Genomic DNA, 15,781 nt, shown 5'->3' with positions numbered 1-15,781 from the left:
ACTTAAAAACTTTGCAGAGAAATGTAAGATTTTTAAAAAATGGAAATTTTAGAGTGGAAAACCACAATAACCAAAATTTAAAATTCACTGAATGGGAGCCACAGTAGATTTGGGATCAAAGAAGAAAAAAATCAGTGAACTTGAATATAGATCAATAGAAACTTTTCAATCGTAAGAAAAAAAAGGAAAAAAGCCTCAAGGACTTGTGGGACAATACTAAGTGGTCTAACAATTGTGGCGTAACAGTCCCTGTGGGAAAGGAGAAATAGTATTGTCCCCCAGAAAAAACTTTTGAAGAAATTATGACAGATCATCAGTTACCAAGGTTTGAGGTGAGGGGAGAATTTGGCTAAAAGGAGAGCAAGGAGTCTTTGGTGTGATGGAATTGTTCTGTATCCTGATGGTGGTGGCTGTCACATGAAATTATATACACGTTGGAACTGCATACCAAAAAACTCCGTTTTCACTATATGTAAATTTTTTAAAAGAGTTTTTAAATATTTATTCATTTTTGAGAGAGAATGCGAATGAGCATGAGATGGGGAGGGGCAGAAAGAAAAGGAGAGAGAGAATCCCAAGCAGGTGCTGCACCGCAAGCCCAGAGCCCCACACAGGGCTCGAAACCATGAACCATGAGATCATGACCTGAGCCGAAATCAAGAGTTGGGCACTTAATCGACCGAGCCACCCAGGGGCCCCCCACGTAAGATTTTAAATGATCTCCTTTAATTTTAAGACACTTGGCTTGACACCTTTAGATGAATATAAACCTGTAGAACAATATTTGCTGCCAGAATTTATTTAAAGTGGCTGAAAGGTGAGTCTCAATCCTTGAAAAACTATTTAATGTCTCCTTTTTTTTTCTTTTTTTTTTAATCCTTTTGATGCCCTCTCTTCTTTTCCTATCTCCCTGGTGCTCTTACTCTGTTTCCTTTTTTCTCTTCCTCCTTTTTTTTCGGTCCCTTTGTCTTTACCCTGTCTTCACTGATCATATATTGTCTTGAGCTATATATCTTATGTTATATTTCTGTCACTGAAAAAATAACAATGTTTACCTCTTTACTTTTTTAAGTTGAATGAACATTTTATATTTCTCTTTCAAAATTAAAATATTCTGTCAGTTACTTGCCAACTTGAGTTCTGTCCATGAATGATTTTCAAAACTGTTGCTTTCCCTTTGAATGCTGGGGTGGGGGGTGGGAGGCTACTCTCAGAAGGGGGTAGAGCCGCCCACCCACCCCCCTACCCCCCACAAGGGAGTAGGTGGATCTTCCCCCTTAAAGCTGATGTAACTATCATTATTTTGTATTATGAAGATAAAAGTTTACCTAGTCTAGATTCTTTTAAAAAAGTTATACCAGAGGTGAAATTATGCCTATTTCTTTTGCATATATAAAAAATATTTTTGAGAGGCACATGTAGCAATTTCCCAATAATGCATTCATCTTTGTCCTATACTCCTGTGAAGGCAACATATTTTGTTTACAACCAAGTAGATATATACGGAACAATCATCTAGGAGAAAGGTAAAGGTTAAGGTTAAGGTTAACTTGCAAATGGCTGGTACATGGATAATATGATAATATTACTGATATTATCAGTATACCATGCTAATCAGGAATTGAACACCAGAGAAGAGTACCAGGTTAAGAAGAAAAATGGGTTTGGAAGATTATATTAGGAAAAACATAAAGAAAAAACTTGCTTGTGAATTTATAAGGTAAAGCTAGAAAGAGTTTGGTAGACTAAGGATTTTGATAGAAAGAGAAAATTTGAGCCAGCTCATCATATAAAAAGGGAGGTTTTTGCATAACCAAAAGAGAAAAGATGTTTTACTCTTATCTCCGCTGTTGTCTTCATGTTTTCTTCTGCTGTCCTTTCCACCTTCATCCTCTGAGTTTTCTACTTCCTGGATTACCATTCTCTTCCCTTTGGTTTCAGTCTTAGGTGCAGGTTTAGAATTTTTCAGATCTCTTTCAACCTCCAACAAGGTCTTCTGCAACATAACCACCGTGTTAAAGAAAATTTCTTCCTTTAATTAAAAACATAACCATCCTGTCAGGTAGGAATATGAAGATATTAAAAAGTGAATAAAGATATCTAAGATAACACTTTTTATGGTGACCTTTCTTTCCTTTTTCAAACAACTTCATTGGTTTGTCTGATTATAATCATACATGTCCATGGTTAAAAACTTAAAGCATAATGAGCATGAAAAAGAAAGAAACCACCTGAAATCCTACCACTCTGATAACACTGACATTCTGACATTTCTACATATATTTTTACATGTATGTATACACAGTGAGACACAGTTTTATACAAACAAAATCATGACTCATTTTTTTTGAAGTAATGTTAAAAGTTCTACATGTTTTATGCCAATTAGAATGAAAAATACACATATATCAAAATATTTTTCTTCCCTCCCTTCCTCCAATTTTTAACAGCTTACAGAGGTATAGCTGACAAACTTGTATACTTCAAATGCACATGTTGATAGCTTTTGACCATAATAAATATATCCATCATTCCCAAGTTTCTTCCTGTTTCTTTCAACTATCTCCTTTTTGGCCCTCCCCTGTATCAGCTGTTCTTTTTGTTATGATAGGTTAGTTTATATTTTCTAGGATTTTATATAAATAGAATCATACTATATGTACTTTGTTTTTTACTCAGCATAAATATTTTGAAATTCACCCACACTGTTGTATATCTCTATCAGTTCATTCCTTTTTATTGTGAGTAGTAGTCTATAGTACGGATATAACAATTTATCCATTCACCTATTGAAATATGTTTAGGCTGTTATTAATTTTTGGCAATAAAAAAGCCATTATGAACATCTGTGCATAAATCTTTGTATTGACATATGCTTGCATTTTTCTTGGGTAAATACATAGGAGTGGAATGGTTAGATCATACGGTAGGTGTATGATTTTAAGTTTATTTTTTTCACAGGAAAATATGTATTTTAATTTACCATACATATTTACATTTTAGGAAGTTGCTAGGTCGGTACATTTTCCTCTGTAGGTTTAGTTTGAGCTTCAGTTAGCATTTTCCAAGATCTTTCCAATGACTTATCCCCTATTGTAACATGTGCTCTTAAGTGTATAGGTAAAGACAGACCCTGGATTCTTCATACAAGATTCAACTGGGTGGTTTGAAGATTGTGAACTGCTGACACTTCCTAATGGAAACAAATACTTGTTCTTGGACTAAAAGGACCCTCACTCACATCAATGAAGTGACCAATCTGTGTAGCTTGACTATTCTCTCAGGGTTCTGAGATGACTGCTCTTCTATGAAATCCATTTTATACATGCTGTGTTGAAATATCTCTAATGTCATTTTTGTTTCCACTTCCAGAGTTTCAAACGGAAGATGTTTATAAATTAAAACACGAGCATCTTCTCTGAAGGAACACAGGTTCTCTTTTGTTGGCATCCACTTATCACGTCTCTTATCCAGAACTGCATCATAGCAGAAGGCTCCAGAGATTACAGAAACCTCTGGAGCTCTGACCAAACTGACCACACATTCATCTTTGAATGCTCACCATCATGGCACAAGAATGCTAATAAGCCTTATTCATTTGTACTGGACCATGATCTTTGAAAGTAAGGAATTCAATTTCCTGGGATGTGGTCAAAGGTTTAAACATGTCCCCAGGTTGTCCATCCACAAGACCCAGAATTGACTTCCTGCAGGATCATTCACTTAAATGGATAGCACAACTATAAGGAGTTGAAATGTTTTTATTCGTCACAAAGACAGTGCCAGGGTCAGTTTTCTCATCGTGTTTAAATTCAGTCTTCTCGGGGCGCCTGGGTGGCGCAGTCGGTTAAGCGTCCGACTTCAGCCAGGTCACGATCTCACGGTCCGTGAGTTCGAGCCCCGCGTCAGGCTCTGGGCTGATGGCTCAGAGCCTGGAGCCTGTTTCCGATTCTGTGTCTCCCTCTCTCTCTGCCCCTCCCCCGTTCATGCTCTGTCTCTCTCTGTCCCAAAAATAAATAAACGTTGAAAAAAAAAATTAAAAAATAAAATAAAATAAATTCAGTCTTCTCAGTTTGAGGAGTTAATGATAACTGCCTGTTTTTCTCTTTATTAAAGAGATCATTCTGCATTATTTGCTTGTTTGCTTCTTTGTTATTGAGTTTTGAGAAGAACTTAACAGTTCTTCCTCAACTTATAATGGGGTTATGTCCTAATAAGCCCATCGTAAATTGAAAATGCATTTAATACACCTAACTTACCAAACATTGTAGCTTATTAGCCTAGCCCACCTTAAACGTGTTCAGAACACTGATATTACCCTATGGCTGGGCAAAATCCTCCAGCACAAAGCCTATTTTATAATAAAGTGATGAATACCTCATGTAATTTACTGAATACTGAAAGTGAGAAACACAGTGGCTGTATGGGCACAGAACAGTTGTGTCTTGCTTTCCCTATGTGACCACATGGCTGACTGGGAGCTGCCACTCACTGCCCCTGCCCAGCGTATCGCTAGCTCGGAAGAAAATCAAAATTCAAAATTCAAAGTACAGTTTGTACTGAATACATATCACTTTGGCACCATTAGGAAATCAAAAACTTGTAAGTCAAAACATTGTACGTTGGGGACCATGTGTATTTTCGTGATGCAAGTCCTTTGTTGGATATACAACTTGAAAATATTTTTTTTCCTTAGTCTGTGGTTTGTCCTGTTTTTTCTTCTGATGATGTCTTTCAGAGAGCAAAAGTTTTAAATTTTAATGAAGTCCAATTTACCAACTTTTTCTTTTATGAATTTTATCCTATGTTTCCTTCCAGAACTCTTATATTCTAGGTTTTACACTGAGGTATATGATCCATTTTGAGTTAATCTTTGCATATAGTTAAAATATAAATGGTTAAGTCTTGAAAGTTAATATGTAAATATGAAATTATATTGGGTAGTGACATTAAAGGTGGTTCTGCTTGTTTAAAAATTTTTTTTAGAGAGGGGCATCTGGGTGGCTCAGTTGGCTGAGTGTCTGACTCTTGATTTCAGCTCAGGTCGTGATCTCACAGTTCGTGGGATTGAACCCCGTGTTGGGCTCTGTGCTGACAGTATGGAGCCTGCTTAGGATTCTTTCTTCCTCTCTCTCTCTGCTTTTCCCACTCACATGCACTTTCCTTCTCTCTCTCAAAATAAATAAACAAGAAAAAAATTTTAAGAATATTGTCATACAAACTTTTCAATAAATATACCACCATAAACTGGAAATACTATGGGAAAAAGACGTATTTTTTTCAGCTGGGCCCTAAACCTAATCCACGGAAATGCTGACTTGATAAATCCACCAGGGACATTAACTGCTACTGAGAGAGTGAGACAGATAACCCAAAAGGTGCACGTGGAAACAGCGACAACTTACTGCTGGAAGTTTCTCCATGGGTTTCTCGTATTTCTAGGTCTGTTGTGAGCAGAGGCAATAAATGACATTTGTTCCGGACTATCTTTTTGAGGATGTTTGTACTGAGAACAACTTTGGAAAACAGAGAGTATTTCCCTTCAGAAAAGAGAGAGGTATATTTGCTCTCCAGTATAATAAAGATATTTCCCTCTGGAACAGAATTTTGGATAGGTTTGCTTGTATTCCACTATAAAAGATGGGGGATTCCTAAATTTGGGATTCCTTGGCTGTGATATAAACTTGCTGAGTGTGCAGCATCTATCTGGGCCACTCTGCACCTCCCTGGGGCACTTGGGGGCCAGGGCAACTGACGTGAACTTGAAGCTCATCAGTTTGCTATAGTGTGAATAACACAATACTTTGTGTCTAACCCAGAAGTCTTGCTTCTTCTGCTAGGCTAGCTTGTTAATTTGCAAGAAGGGTAAAATCTCAGACCCCTCACTGTTCTCAACACTTACCTCTACTCTTTAAGCCTCAAAACAGAGCCCAGAGTGCATATATGAATCAGTCTGCTCAGTCAGGCAGCAAACACTGTCAGTGGTGCTATGCTTACCATGCACTCTTCTATGGCCATGGAGCGCGTGCCTAATCCTACCTAGGAAACTTCCATACCACTCTGCATGATAAATTGAGATTGGCTCAGAGAAAAGCATTGCTTACAACACTGCAGGAAAGAGAAAAATTAAATATCCCCATTGTATGATATCACTTATATGTGAAATCTGCAAAAGCCAAATTCATAAAAACAGAAAGTAAAATGGTTTTAACCAGGGGCTGGTGGGGTAAGGACACTGGGGAGATGTTGTTTAAGGGTACAAACTTGCAATGAGTAGATAAATAAGTTCTGGAGAGCTAATGCATAGTATAGAGATTACAGTCAGCAATACTGTATCCTAAACTTCAAAGCTGCTAAGAGATTAGATCTTAATTGTTCTTACCACAAAAGAGAAATAATTATGTGATATGACAGAGGTCTTAGCTAAAGCTAAGGTGGTGATCATACTGCAATACATAAATGTATCTAATCAACATATGTACACCTTATACAATGTTATATATCTAAATCAATAAATAAATATTTATCCTTCAGAAGTAGGCTTATAGTTTTGGACAATTTAAAAGCCTGCTTTCTTCCACTTCAAATAGATATTAACACTTTAGGGTGTTCGGGATATACCTAGTTTTTAAAGCTGTGACCTAATTCTCAACATCATTCATCCAGCAAGACTGATATCATTTTAACATAAATACAGAAATAATAGAATTAGGTGAGGAATCACTTTCTGTACTTACTTTGGCCAACTCATTATCAGGTTCAACATTCAGTACTTTATTCAAATCTTCTATAGCTTCCTGGAGCTTGTTTTGATGTTTATATGTAGTGGCACGGCGCAGAAGAGCTGAAAATTTACCGAGAAAAAGTTATATCTTTTAATGTACACTAGCATGGTTAGAACATATTTTTCTTTTCTTTTTTTAATGTTTATTTGTTTTTGAGAGAGAGAGAGAGAGAGAGCTAGCAGAGGAGGGGCAGAGATAGAGGGAGACACAGGATCTGAAGCAGGCTCCCAGCTCTAAGCTGTCAGCACAGAGCCGGACGCGGGGCTCAAGCTCACAAACCACAAGATCATAACCTGAGTTGACGTAGGCCACTTACCCAACAGTCACTCAGGTGCCCCTAATTTGGTAACTATTTAAAACTGATAATGAATGCCTTTATAGCCCCATCATTATCCAGGTATAATGAGAGAACTTTGTATAGTTATTATTTTGAGAAGAATCAGGCTTAGAAATTTTGAAAAGTAAGAATTTTATATCTATTTTAATATGCTATTTTAAAATGTAAATTTGACCAATTTGCTTCTAGTCTTAAAATGAGCCATGAATCAAACCATAAGAGACTCTTAAATACAGAGAACAAACTGAGGGTTGATGAGGTAGGGGCAGGAGAGAGGGGAAAATGGGTGATAGGCATTAAGGAGGGTACTTGGGATGAGCACTGCGTGTTGTATGTAAGCGATGAATCATGGGAATCTACTCCCGAAGCCAAGAGCACACTGTATACACTGTATGTTAGCTAACCTGACAATAAATAATATTAAAAAAAAAAAAAAAGAATGAGCCATGAACCTCTGGTTTCTGCACACCCATGTTCACAGTCACAAAAGATTACATTCAATGTGAAAAAAATCAAGTGTTTATATTTACTCAAATACATAAACACTTAAAGAAATAGAGTCCGGGTGCCTGGATGGCTCAGTCAGTTAAACGTCTGACTCGGCTCAAGTCATGATCTCATGGTTCATGAGTTTGACTCCCACATCGGGCTCTGTGCTGACAACTCACAGCCTGGAGCCTGCTTCAGATTCTGTGTCACCCTCTCTCAGCCCCTCCCCTGCTCACACTCTGTCTCTCTCTCTCAAAAATAAAATAAACATTAAAAAAAATTTTTTTAAAGAAATAGAGTCTATTGTAAATTATGCTACTCCCTTGTGGAGTGATTGCTTCTTGATAACAGAAAAGGAAAGCAAAGTCTGACTTGTATACCTTGGACTTAGACCATGGCAAAGTTGTGCAGTCACAGAGACAGGAAATCAGAACAGAGTGCTGGTGTTGGTGAAAACATATAGTTGGTTTTGGACACATTTAAAATGTCTATGGACATATAAGTGGAAATGCCCACAAAGCCACTGGTAGAAGGTTCTAGAGCTCTGGTGTGGGCTTATTATATTAATAAATGTTAGAAAATCTGTATTAAATTACACTTAGATATTTTTTGGATAAAAAGATAGTTTGATAAGTAAGTAACAAGAAGGCAAATATTGGGACACCTGGGTGGCTTAGTCGGTTAAGCATCCGACTTCTGCTCAGGTCATGATCTCATGGTTCGTGAGTTCAAGCCCCACATTAGGCTCTCTGCTGTCAGCACAGAGTCCGCTTCGGATCCTCTGTCCCCCTCTCTCACTGCCCCTGCCCCGCTCATTCATTTTCTCTCTCTCTCTGTCAAAACAAATAAACATTAAATAGAAGATTTTAAAAAAAGACAGGGGAGCCTGGGTAGCTCACTTGGTTAAGCATCCCACTTCGGCTCAGGTCATGATCTCATGGTTTGTGAGTTTGAGCTCAGAGCCTGGAGTCTGATTCAGATTCTGTGTCTCCCTCCCTCTCTCTCTGCTCCTACCAAACTCACACCCCTGGCATTATTAACTACTTCAATACAAATAACCAGGAATTCAAATTCTAAGTTAAACTTGAAGTTAAAAGTCACTTTATGAAGATGATGATTCACATATAGAAATTAGAGTGTATTTGAAATATTCTTAGTATAATTACAGTGTGTACAAATGGTCCAACAAATCCTGATGTAAATTTAAAGCATTCTATGAATAGTTTTTACCCTTTAAGTTTCCAGGTTCTAACTCCAACACCTTTTCACAATCCTGAAAAGCACTGTTCCAGTTCTGTAGCTTGAGTTCTGCTTGAGCGCGATTGTTATAGGCCACTACATTGGGAAGCACTGATATACTCCTACAAGAGAGACACTTATTGGCAACAAGTTGACCAGAGGAAAACATATGAAGATAGAGAAACTCAGGTAAAGTTGTAAAGAGAACAATCATAGCCCATGCCATGGGTGGCATTGTGTCCCCAAAACTCATGCTGAAGTCCTCATCCCCAGTAGCTCAGAACATAACTATATTTGGACGTTGTCTTTACAGAGATGATGAAGTCAAAATGAGGTCATGATGGTGTACCTTCGTCCAATATGACTGGTGTCCTTATAAGAAGAGATTAGAACACAGACACATGCCGAGGAAAGACCACTTGAAGACACAGAGAGAAGACAGTCACCTACAAGCCAGAACAGGGGCCCAGAAGACGCCAGCCCTCCTGACACTTTGATCAGATTTGTAGCCTCCAGGATGGTGAGAAAATACATTTCTGTTTGAGCCCCTCAGTCTGTGGCACTTTGTTATGGCAGTCCTAGCAAGCTAATACAGCCTGCAGGATCAAAAGCAATAAAATACAGCTCTGTAAACATACTGAATCACTATTTACACAGATGCTTAAATATCCAGTTAAGCAGTTTAAGGTTGGCTCTGGCTTTACAAGTGACATGGTAACCTAAACGCCCATAGATCTCCTAAAAAACCAGTTTAGTTAACATCAAATACATGTTTTGACCCCTTACAGACAATTTCCTAGTACAAAAAAAATGGAGCAATCAATCACAACTAATACCCTTTATTAAGCTATTATGTTGAGTTTAGTTTATAATCTAAAAACAGGAGTTTAGCTTATAATCTAAAAGATTTAACTCTAAGGCAATGCTCATAATTTAATCTGAGAAGTTTAACTGAAGAAAAACAGGTGCGTAGTAGTAACTGAGGAATACAGACTTTACGAGCACATTTTGTTGTGTTAAGAGTATGAATGCAAAATAACTGATGAGAGAAGGAACTTACAACCTACTTGGTTGCTGTTTAAAAAGTTGATTTGGAATGCTGTGAAATAATGTATTCCGAAGTATAGGAAAGATAAGGGTATTGGTGCGTTGAGTTTTCTAAATCCAGAAGAATAGAAGATGAAAATGGAAGAGCCAGAAAAAGTAGCAATTTACTAAGATCATTAAAGATAATTATAAAGCAATGACATGGTTGGGTAGAGACCAAACACAGAAAATACAAGTAAGAATAACTAATACAAGTACCTGACACTGAGCACTTCCCACGTGCCAGGCACTCAACACTAAGCTCCTTTAATTCTCACTACAATCCACGAAAGACATATTACTGCTCTTCCTACTTTACGGATGAAAAAAAATGATGTAACAGAAAGGCTAAGTAACATGCCCAAGGCCACAAGTTAGTAAATGAGAATCAGGACTCAAACCCAGTCTACTCCAGCACCTGCTATTGTTACCACCGTGTTATCCTGCCTTTCAGTATGTTGCTTTATTTAGTCCTCACAGCTGCTCCGAAGTAGGCACTACACCAGAGTCATCACACTGAGAAAACTGAGGCAAGAGAGGTGAGGAATCTGCCCGACGTCAGAAAGTGGCAGTCTGAGTTCCTTTAGCCATTATGCCATGCCGCTTTACTTTTTCCCTCTTTGATTTCTTTTTTTTTAATTTTTTTTCTTAATGTTTATTTTTGAGAGAGACAGAGAGACAGAGTACAAAGGGGAGGGGCCGAGAGAGAGAGGGAGACACAGAATCTGAAGCAGGCTCCAGGCTCCGAGCTGTCAGCACAAGGCCCAACAGGGCTTAAACTCACAGGCTGTGAGATCATGACCGGAGCTGAAGTTGGACGCTTAACTGACTGAGCCACCCAGGTGCCCCTCCCTCTATGATTTCTTAAAAGAAGACAAGAAAAATTTTGTTCCCTATAATAGACTAAGACACTCCGCTGGTGGAAATCTACAAAAAGAGAACAACATCAGTATTGATGTCCATCTATCTGAAAGGGGAAGACTATACTGAATAAAAGAACATACCTTGTATGTCCACCTAATCAGAAGAGATAAAATGCTTTAGAGACACAACATTGAAAAAGAAAATCTTCTTTTCAAAGGTGGATAAAAGTTTGTAGAGAGTTTATTTCTAAAATGGTGTAAGGGATTCTATAAGCACAATTAGTTTGTAACAATGTTTTAGGAAATTAGTCTACTTTTCATGGACTATAAGAGCTTCAAAAGCTCATATAAGTATTTATTGAACATCTACTATGAACCAAGAACTTTGTTGGACACTGGGAATACAAAGGTATAAAAAAACTGACAAGGGCACTATGCTCTGACAGAGCTTACAGTCTACTTACTATCAAATCACACGAACTTAAATTATACCTCCAATAAGTACCACAAAGGAGAGGCAAGACTGGGGGCGCCTGGGTGGCTTGGTCGGTTAATCGTCCGACTTCGGGTCAGGTCATGATCTCACGGTCCGTGAGTTCGAGCCCCGCGTCGGGCTCTGTGATGACCGCTCAGAGCCTGGAGCCTGTTTCAGATTCTGTGTCTCCCTCTCTCTCTGCCCCTCCCCTGTTCATGCTCTGTCTCTCTCTGTCTCAAAAACAAATAAATGTCAAAAAAAAAATTAAAAAAAAAAAGGAGAGGCAAGACTGATACAAGAGCGTGTAAATTGGGGGTTAAGGGTGGGGAGGAGTGGAGGGTAGGGTAAAGATTTAACCTTGTCTGGAAGGTAAAGGAAGACTTCCCCCAAAGAAGTAAAGCATGGGATGAGATCTGAAGGTAAGTTAGAATTAACTAGATAATGAGAAAAGGAAAGAATATTTTACACAGAGACCCAGCATATGCAAAGACCCTGTGGTGGGAGGTAGTATCATAAGTGTCATGATTAAATCTAGGCAGTATGACTACAGAACCTGAATTCTTAACCTCTATGCTATATGGACTTTCTGTCGAGTTCCATTCAGATGCCTTCTATTTTCTCTGTCAAATAGGAAAGTTAGGACCTCTGTCAAAACTGGGGGTGGGGTGGGGAGCTTAAAGGGTTGAGAAAAAGTATTTAAAAAACAAACCAAACACAAGTAAATTTATGATAAATCATAAGTATAATATCTTAAATGATTCTGAAAGACTTTTTATTTATATCATTTCAACAATAGAAACATTATCTTTTTTTTTTTTTTTTTTTTTTTTTTTTTGTTTTTTTTTAAAGGGGAAGTTTAAACCACTACAAAGGGTTCCTGGCTGGCTCAGTTGGTAAAGCATATGACTCCTGATCCCAGGGTCATGAGTTCAAGCCCCATGTTGGGCTTGGAGCCTACTTAAAAAAAAAAAAAAGAAAAAAAAAAGCAACATAAATCACAGAAAAATCTGCTCACCTAGTATAATACATCACAGCCTCCTCATAATCTCCTGAGTTGAAAGCTTCATTTCCTTTTTCCTTTTCACGAGTAGCAAGGGAAGTCTTTTCTTTCTCAGTTAGACCTAGAAATAAATTACTGCTATAAATAAAAAAATATATAATTGAATAGAATTTTAAAAAAATTTAAATCCAAGAATGCTTACTTCAACAGAAGCAGTAAATTGTGAAGGAAATAAAAGGAAATAGAAGGTTTCTTAAGTTTAGGAAATGTTTCTTTAAATCATCACAATTTGTGAGTGTTTAGATTTTTTCTATTATTGGTTTTACTTCACTTTAAAGGAGCTATACACCTATGGACTTCAAATGAAAACAAACTGCTGTATCTTTTTATTTTGAGGTAAAAGGAAAAAAAATGAGGTATCTGGAGAAAAAGAGGATTTGAAAAAAAGTGAAAAATTATAGTAAAAACATAGTTTTATACTTATATTTTTGAGTCTTACTAAACCTCAGTATAACTATTACTTATAAAATTAGGTAGTTAAAGGATGGAACTGAATTTGTTAGAGGTGGTCAACTCTAGGAGAAAATCCATGAACTTTTAATGGAAATCTGTACTGCTTAAAAAGAAGGTCTTCTAGACCTTCTAGACCTAATAGCTTTTACTATAATTTTTAAGATGTAAACTGTAAAGACTACTAAATTATTCTTATTTTTCCCCAATTACCTGCTGTGTCTATTCTTGTCTCAATTTTAGACAAATGTGACTTGTTGTTTACTACGGCTTTTTCTTTGTAATCTTCGTCAATTTTTGAACATTCTTTTTCCACGTCAAATCTTAAATGAAAGGAAAAAAACTGAAAAAATGTACATTCTAAGAAAATAAACTATATTTTTGATATTCTTATAGTTGTACCACTGTGCCTTTAGAGACATATTCTGAAAATGCGTAATAGGTTTATGCCACAAATTACCTGTTTCACTCTTAGAAACCATGCAACTCATTGAGGATCTACATGGGGTTTTTTTGTTTTGTTTTGTTTTTAACGTTTATTTATTTTTGAGAGAGAGAGACAGAGTGCAACCAGGGGAGGAGCAGAGAGAGAGGGAAGAGGATATACATGTTAATCAGACCGAAACTGTTCAGAACTTTGTAATTAAAATTATAATTAATTTATCTATTTAAAATTTTTGTTCCTTTTTCTTTTCAGTGGGCATAGGATTACCTATTTTTGGTTGCTTTTATAAACAAAAGGATGCTATAGATATTTATTCAGTGAAAAATGAAGATCAAAAGTGCTTAGACCAGATACTCTTAGTACTCTGCCAAAGTAACTTGGTAGTTCAGATTTATAATAATTAAGAGATTACTACAATATTCTATGATAGAGAATTTTTCAGTGACAAGTTTTGTATAAAGAAATATAAAACATACTTATCCCATTCTGCATAATCCCTTGGGATTTTCCTTTTAGTTGGTCTACTATTAGAATATTTTTCCTGAAAGAATAAAATCATATTTTATGAGACATATTTAACATAAGATTAGATTTTATGATAAACACAATGTGAAGTATTGGATTAAGACATACCAATTAAGAAAAATAGGTACTCTTGAAGTTATAACAACTCCAGTATTGTAACTATAACATACAGTATGTTAAAAAAGGATTTTAAATTGGTAGTTCATTCTGGGAGCGATCTACAGGACTTTAAGTACATATATAAAATTTAAAAACTTACATGTGTGAAATTTCATTTTTAGTGATTTTCTTGTAACAAAAAAGTAATGAACTATCATTCAGTCTTTTAAAACCTAGGCACTGGAGAAATAAGATTAACTACTTTGGTGCATTAGAATAGTTTTGTTTCCAATGACAGATTCCCAACTGGGACTAATTCTATTAAAAAAATAAACTATTGGCTTATGTAACCAAACTGATGAAGAGGCAGCAGTATTGCTAGATAAAAGATTCTGATACCCCCTCCAGCTCTTCCACTCTCCCCTTGTCCCCAGTCCCTGTTTCTTTCTGCCTACTGATTTCCTTTTCCCCGCTGGCTCTTCTTTTTCCACGTAGCAGGCATAGTGGCCACAAGCAGTGTGGGATTATAAACTCACGGGACTCCCAATCGGAAAGGAAAAGGAGAGGGCACCTGGGTGGCTCAGTCGGTTGAGCACCCGACTCTTGGTTGGTTCAGGTCCTGGTCCCAGGGTCATGGGATTGAGCCCCGAGTTGGGGTCTGCGCCGAGCATGGAGCCTGCTTGGGATTCTCTCTCTCCTTTTGCCCCTTTCCCTCTTTCTCCCAATCACATGCTCTCTCTCTCTCTCTCAAATTAAAATTAAAATTAAAAAATTAAAGTCTTTATAAAAAGAAAAAAAAAGAAAGGACGGAAGGAAGGAAGGAAGGAAGGAGGGAAGGAAGGAAGGAAGGAAGGAAGGAAGGAAGGAAGGAAGGAAGGAAGGAAAAGGAGAATGACTCCTCTCTAACTTCAGTTAGAGAAATCCCAGGGAAGGATTCAGGATTGGCTAGCTTGGGTCAGGTGCCCATCCCTAAGCAGGCACTAGCTCCCTGCCATTCAGCAGCCCAACCTCGGTCACATGCCCCCCACAAGCACCAGAAGTGAAAGAGAGGAAAGCAAACAATAGCCATAATGTTCAACAGTTTCTTAAATGGTTTCTTAAAAGTTAGTCACAATCTGAAACCACTTTGAATGGGTCATTTACCTATGCACAATTTTGTAACATTGGGCATCGGTCACTTGGAGTTATGCAGATCTTCCAAATATTCCTACATTTCATTTTACAGTTTAAAAATCTTGGGGCACCTGGGTGGCTCAGTCGGTTGAGAGTCCCACTTCGGCTCAGGTCATGATTTCACTGTTGGTGAATTTGAAACCAGCACTGGGCTCCCTGCTGTCAGTGCACAGCCCATTTTGGATCCTCTGTCCCCCCCCCCAAAATAAACATTTAAAAAGTAAACAAATAAAAATAAAAATCGTATCTGTTAATATCTGCATGGAGCTCATCAGAAAAGTCTTTAAGTATCCCCTTAAGGAGAAATTTTTTTGTCACAACTATTTAAGAGCCATATAAGATTCTGAAATACTCTAAGCTGCACTTGAAAGCTCAGATTTTATCACTAGCAAAAACCACTGTCAGTTCTTTTCCTTAAAGTGACACTCCCACTTGATTCATTTTCAATACAGTGTCTGTCAAACACCCAAGTCTGAATAACCACAATTTGTCTGTCAATCACTCTTTCAAGTTAAAAACTGTTCATGGGGCGCCTGGGTGGCTCAGTCGGTTAAGCGTCCGACTTCGCTCAGGTCATGATCTCGCGGTCCGTGAGTTTGAGCCCCATGTCGGGCCCTGTGCTGACAGCTCAGAGCCTGGAGCCTGTTTCGGATTCTGTGTCTCCCTCTCTCTGCCCCTCCCCCGTTCATGCTCTGTCTCTCTCTGTCTCAAAAATCAATAAACGTTAAAAAAAAAAAAAAAAAAAAAAAAAAAAA

At 37.5% G+C, this 15,781-nt stretch overlaps 1 protein-coding gene and 1 pseudogene across 5 annotated transcripts in view; both read right to left on the bottom strand.

Annotated features, from left to right (window-relative positions):
- Window positions 1-15,781, bottom strand: part of SPAG1 (sperm associated antigen 1) — an 82,380-nt gene that overhangs the window by 49,300 nt on the left and 17,299 nt on the right. For 3 of the 5 annotated variants that reach the window (XM_040494116.1, XM_040494115.1, XM_040494114.1), the window contains exons 5-10: window positions 13,706-13,770; window positions 12,998-13,107; window positions 12,290-12,395; window positions 8,842-8,972; window positions 6,738-6,844; window positions 1,837-1,996 (exon numbers count right to left, since the gene is read on the bottom strand). In XM_040494116.1, coding sequence (XP_040350050.1) covers window positions 1,837-1,996; window positions 6,738-6,844; window positions 8,842-8,972; window positions 12,290-12,395; window positions 12,998-13,107; window positions 13,706-13,770 — 679 coding nt within the window. The remainder of the gene's footprint in view (window positions 1-1,836; window positions 1,997-6,737; window positions 6,845-8,841; window positions 8,973-12,289; window positions 12,396-12,997; window positions 13,108-13,705; window positions 13,771-15,781) is intronic. The other 2 variants (XM_040494118.1, XM_040494119.1) reach the window with 1 other exon arrangement.
- Window positions 2,962-3,826, bottom strand: LOC121043247 (39S ribosomal protein L39, mitochondrial-like; annotated as a pseudogene).

This window comes from Herpailurus yagouaroundi, unplaced genomic scaffold (assembly GCF_014898765.1).
Source record: "Herpailurus yagouaroundi ecotype Mexico unplaced genomic scaffold, PumYag 186, whole genome shotgun sequence".
Taxonomy (NCBI): domain Eukaryota; kingdom Metazoa; phylum Chordata; class Mammalia; order Carnivora; family Felidae; genus Herpailurus; species Herpailurus yagouaroundi.
The sequence above is the reverse complement of the archived record's forward strand: the minus strand, read 5'-3'. Positions and strand labels throughout refer to the sequence as shown.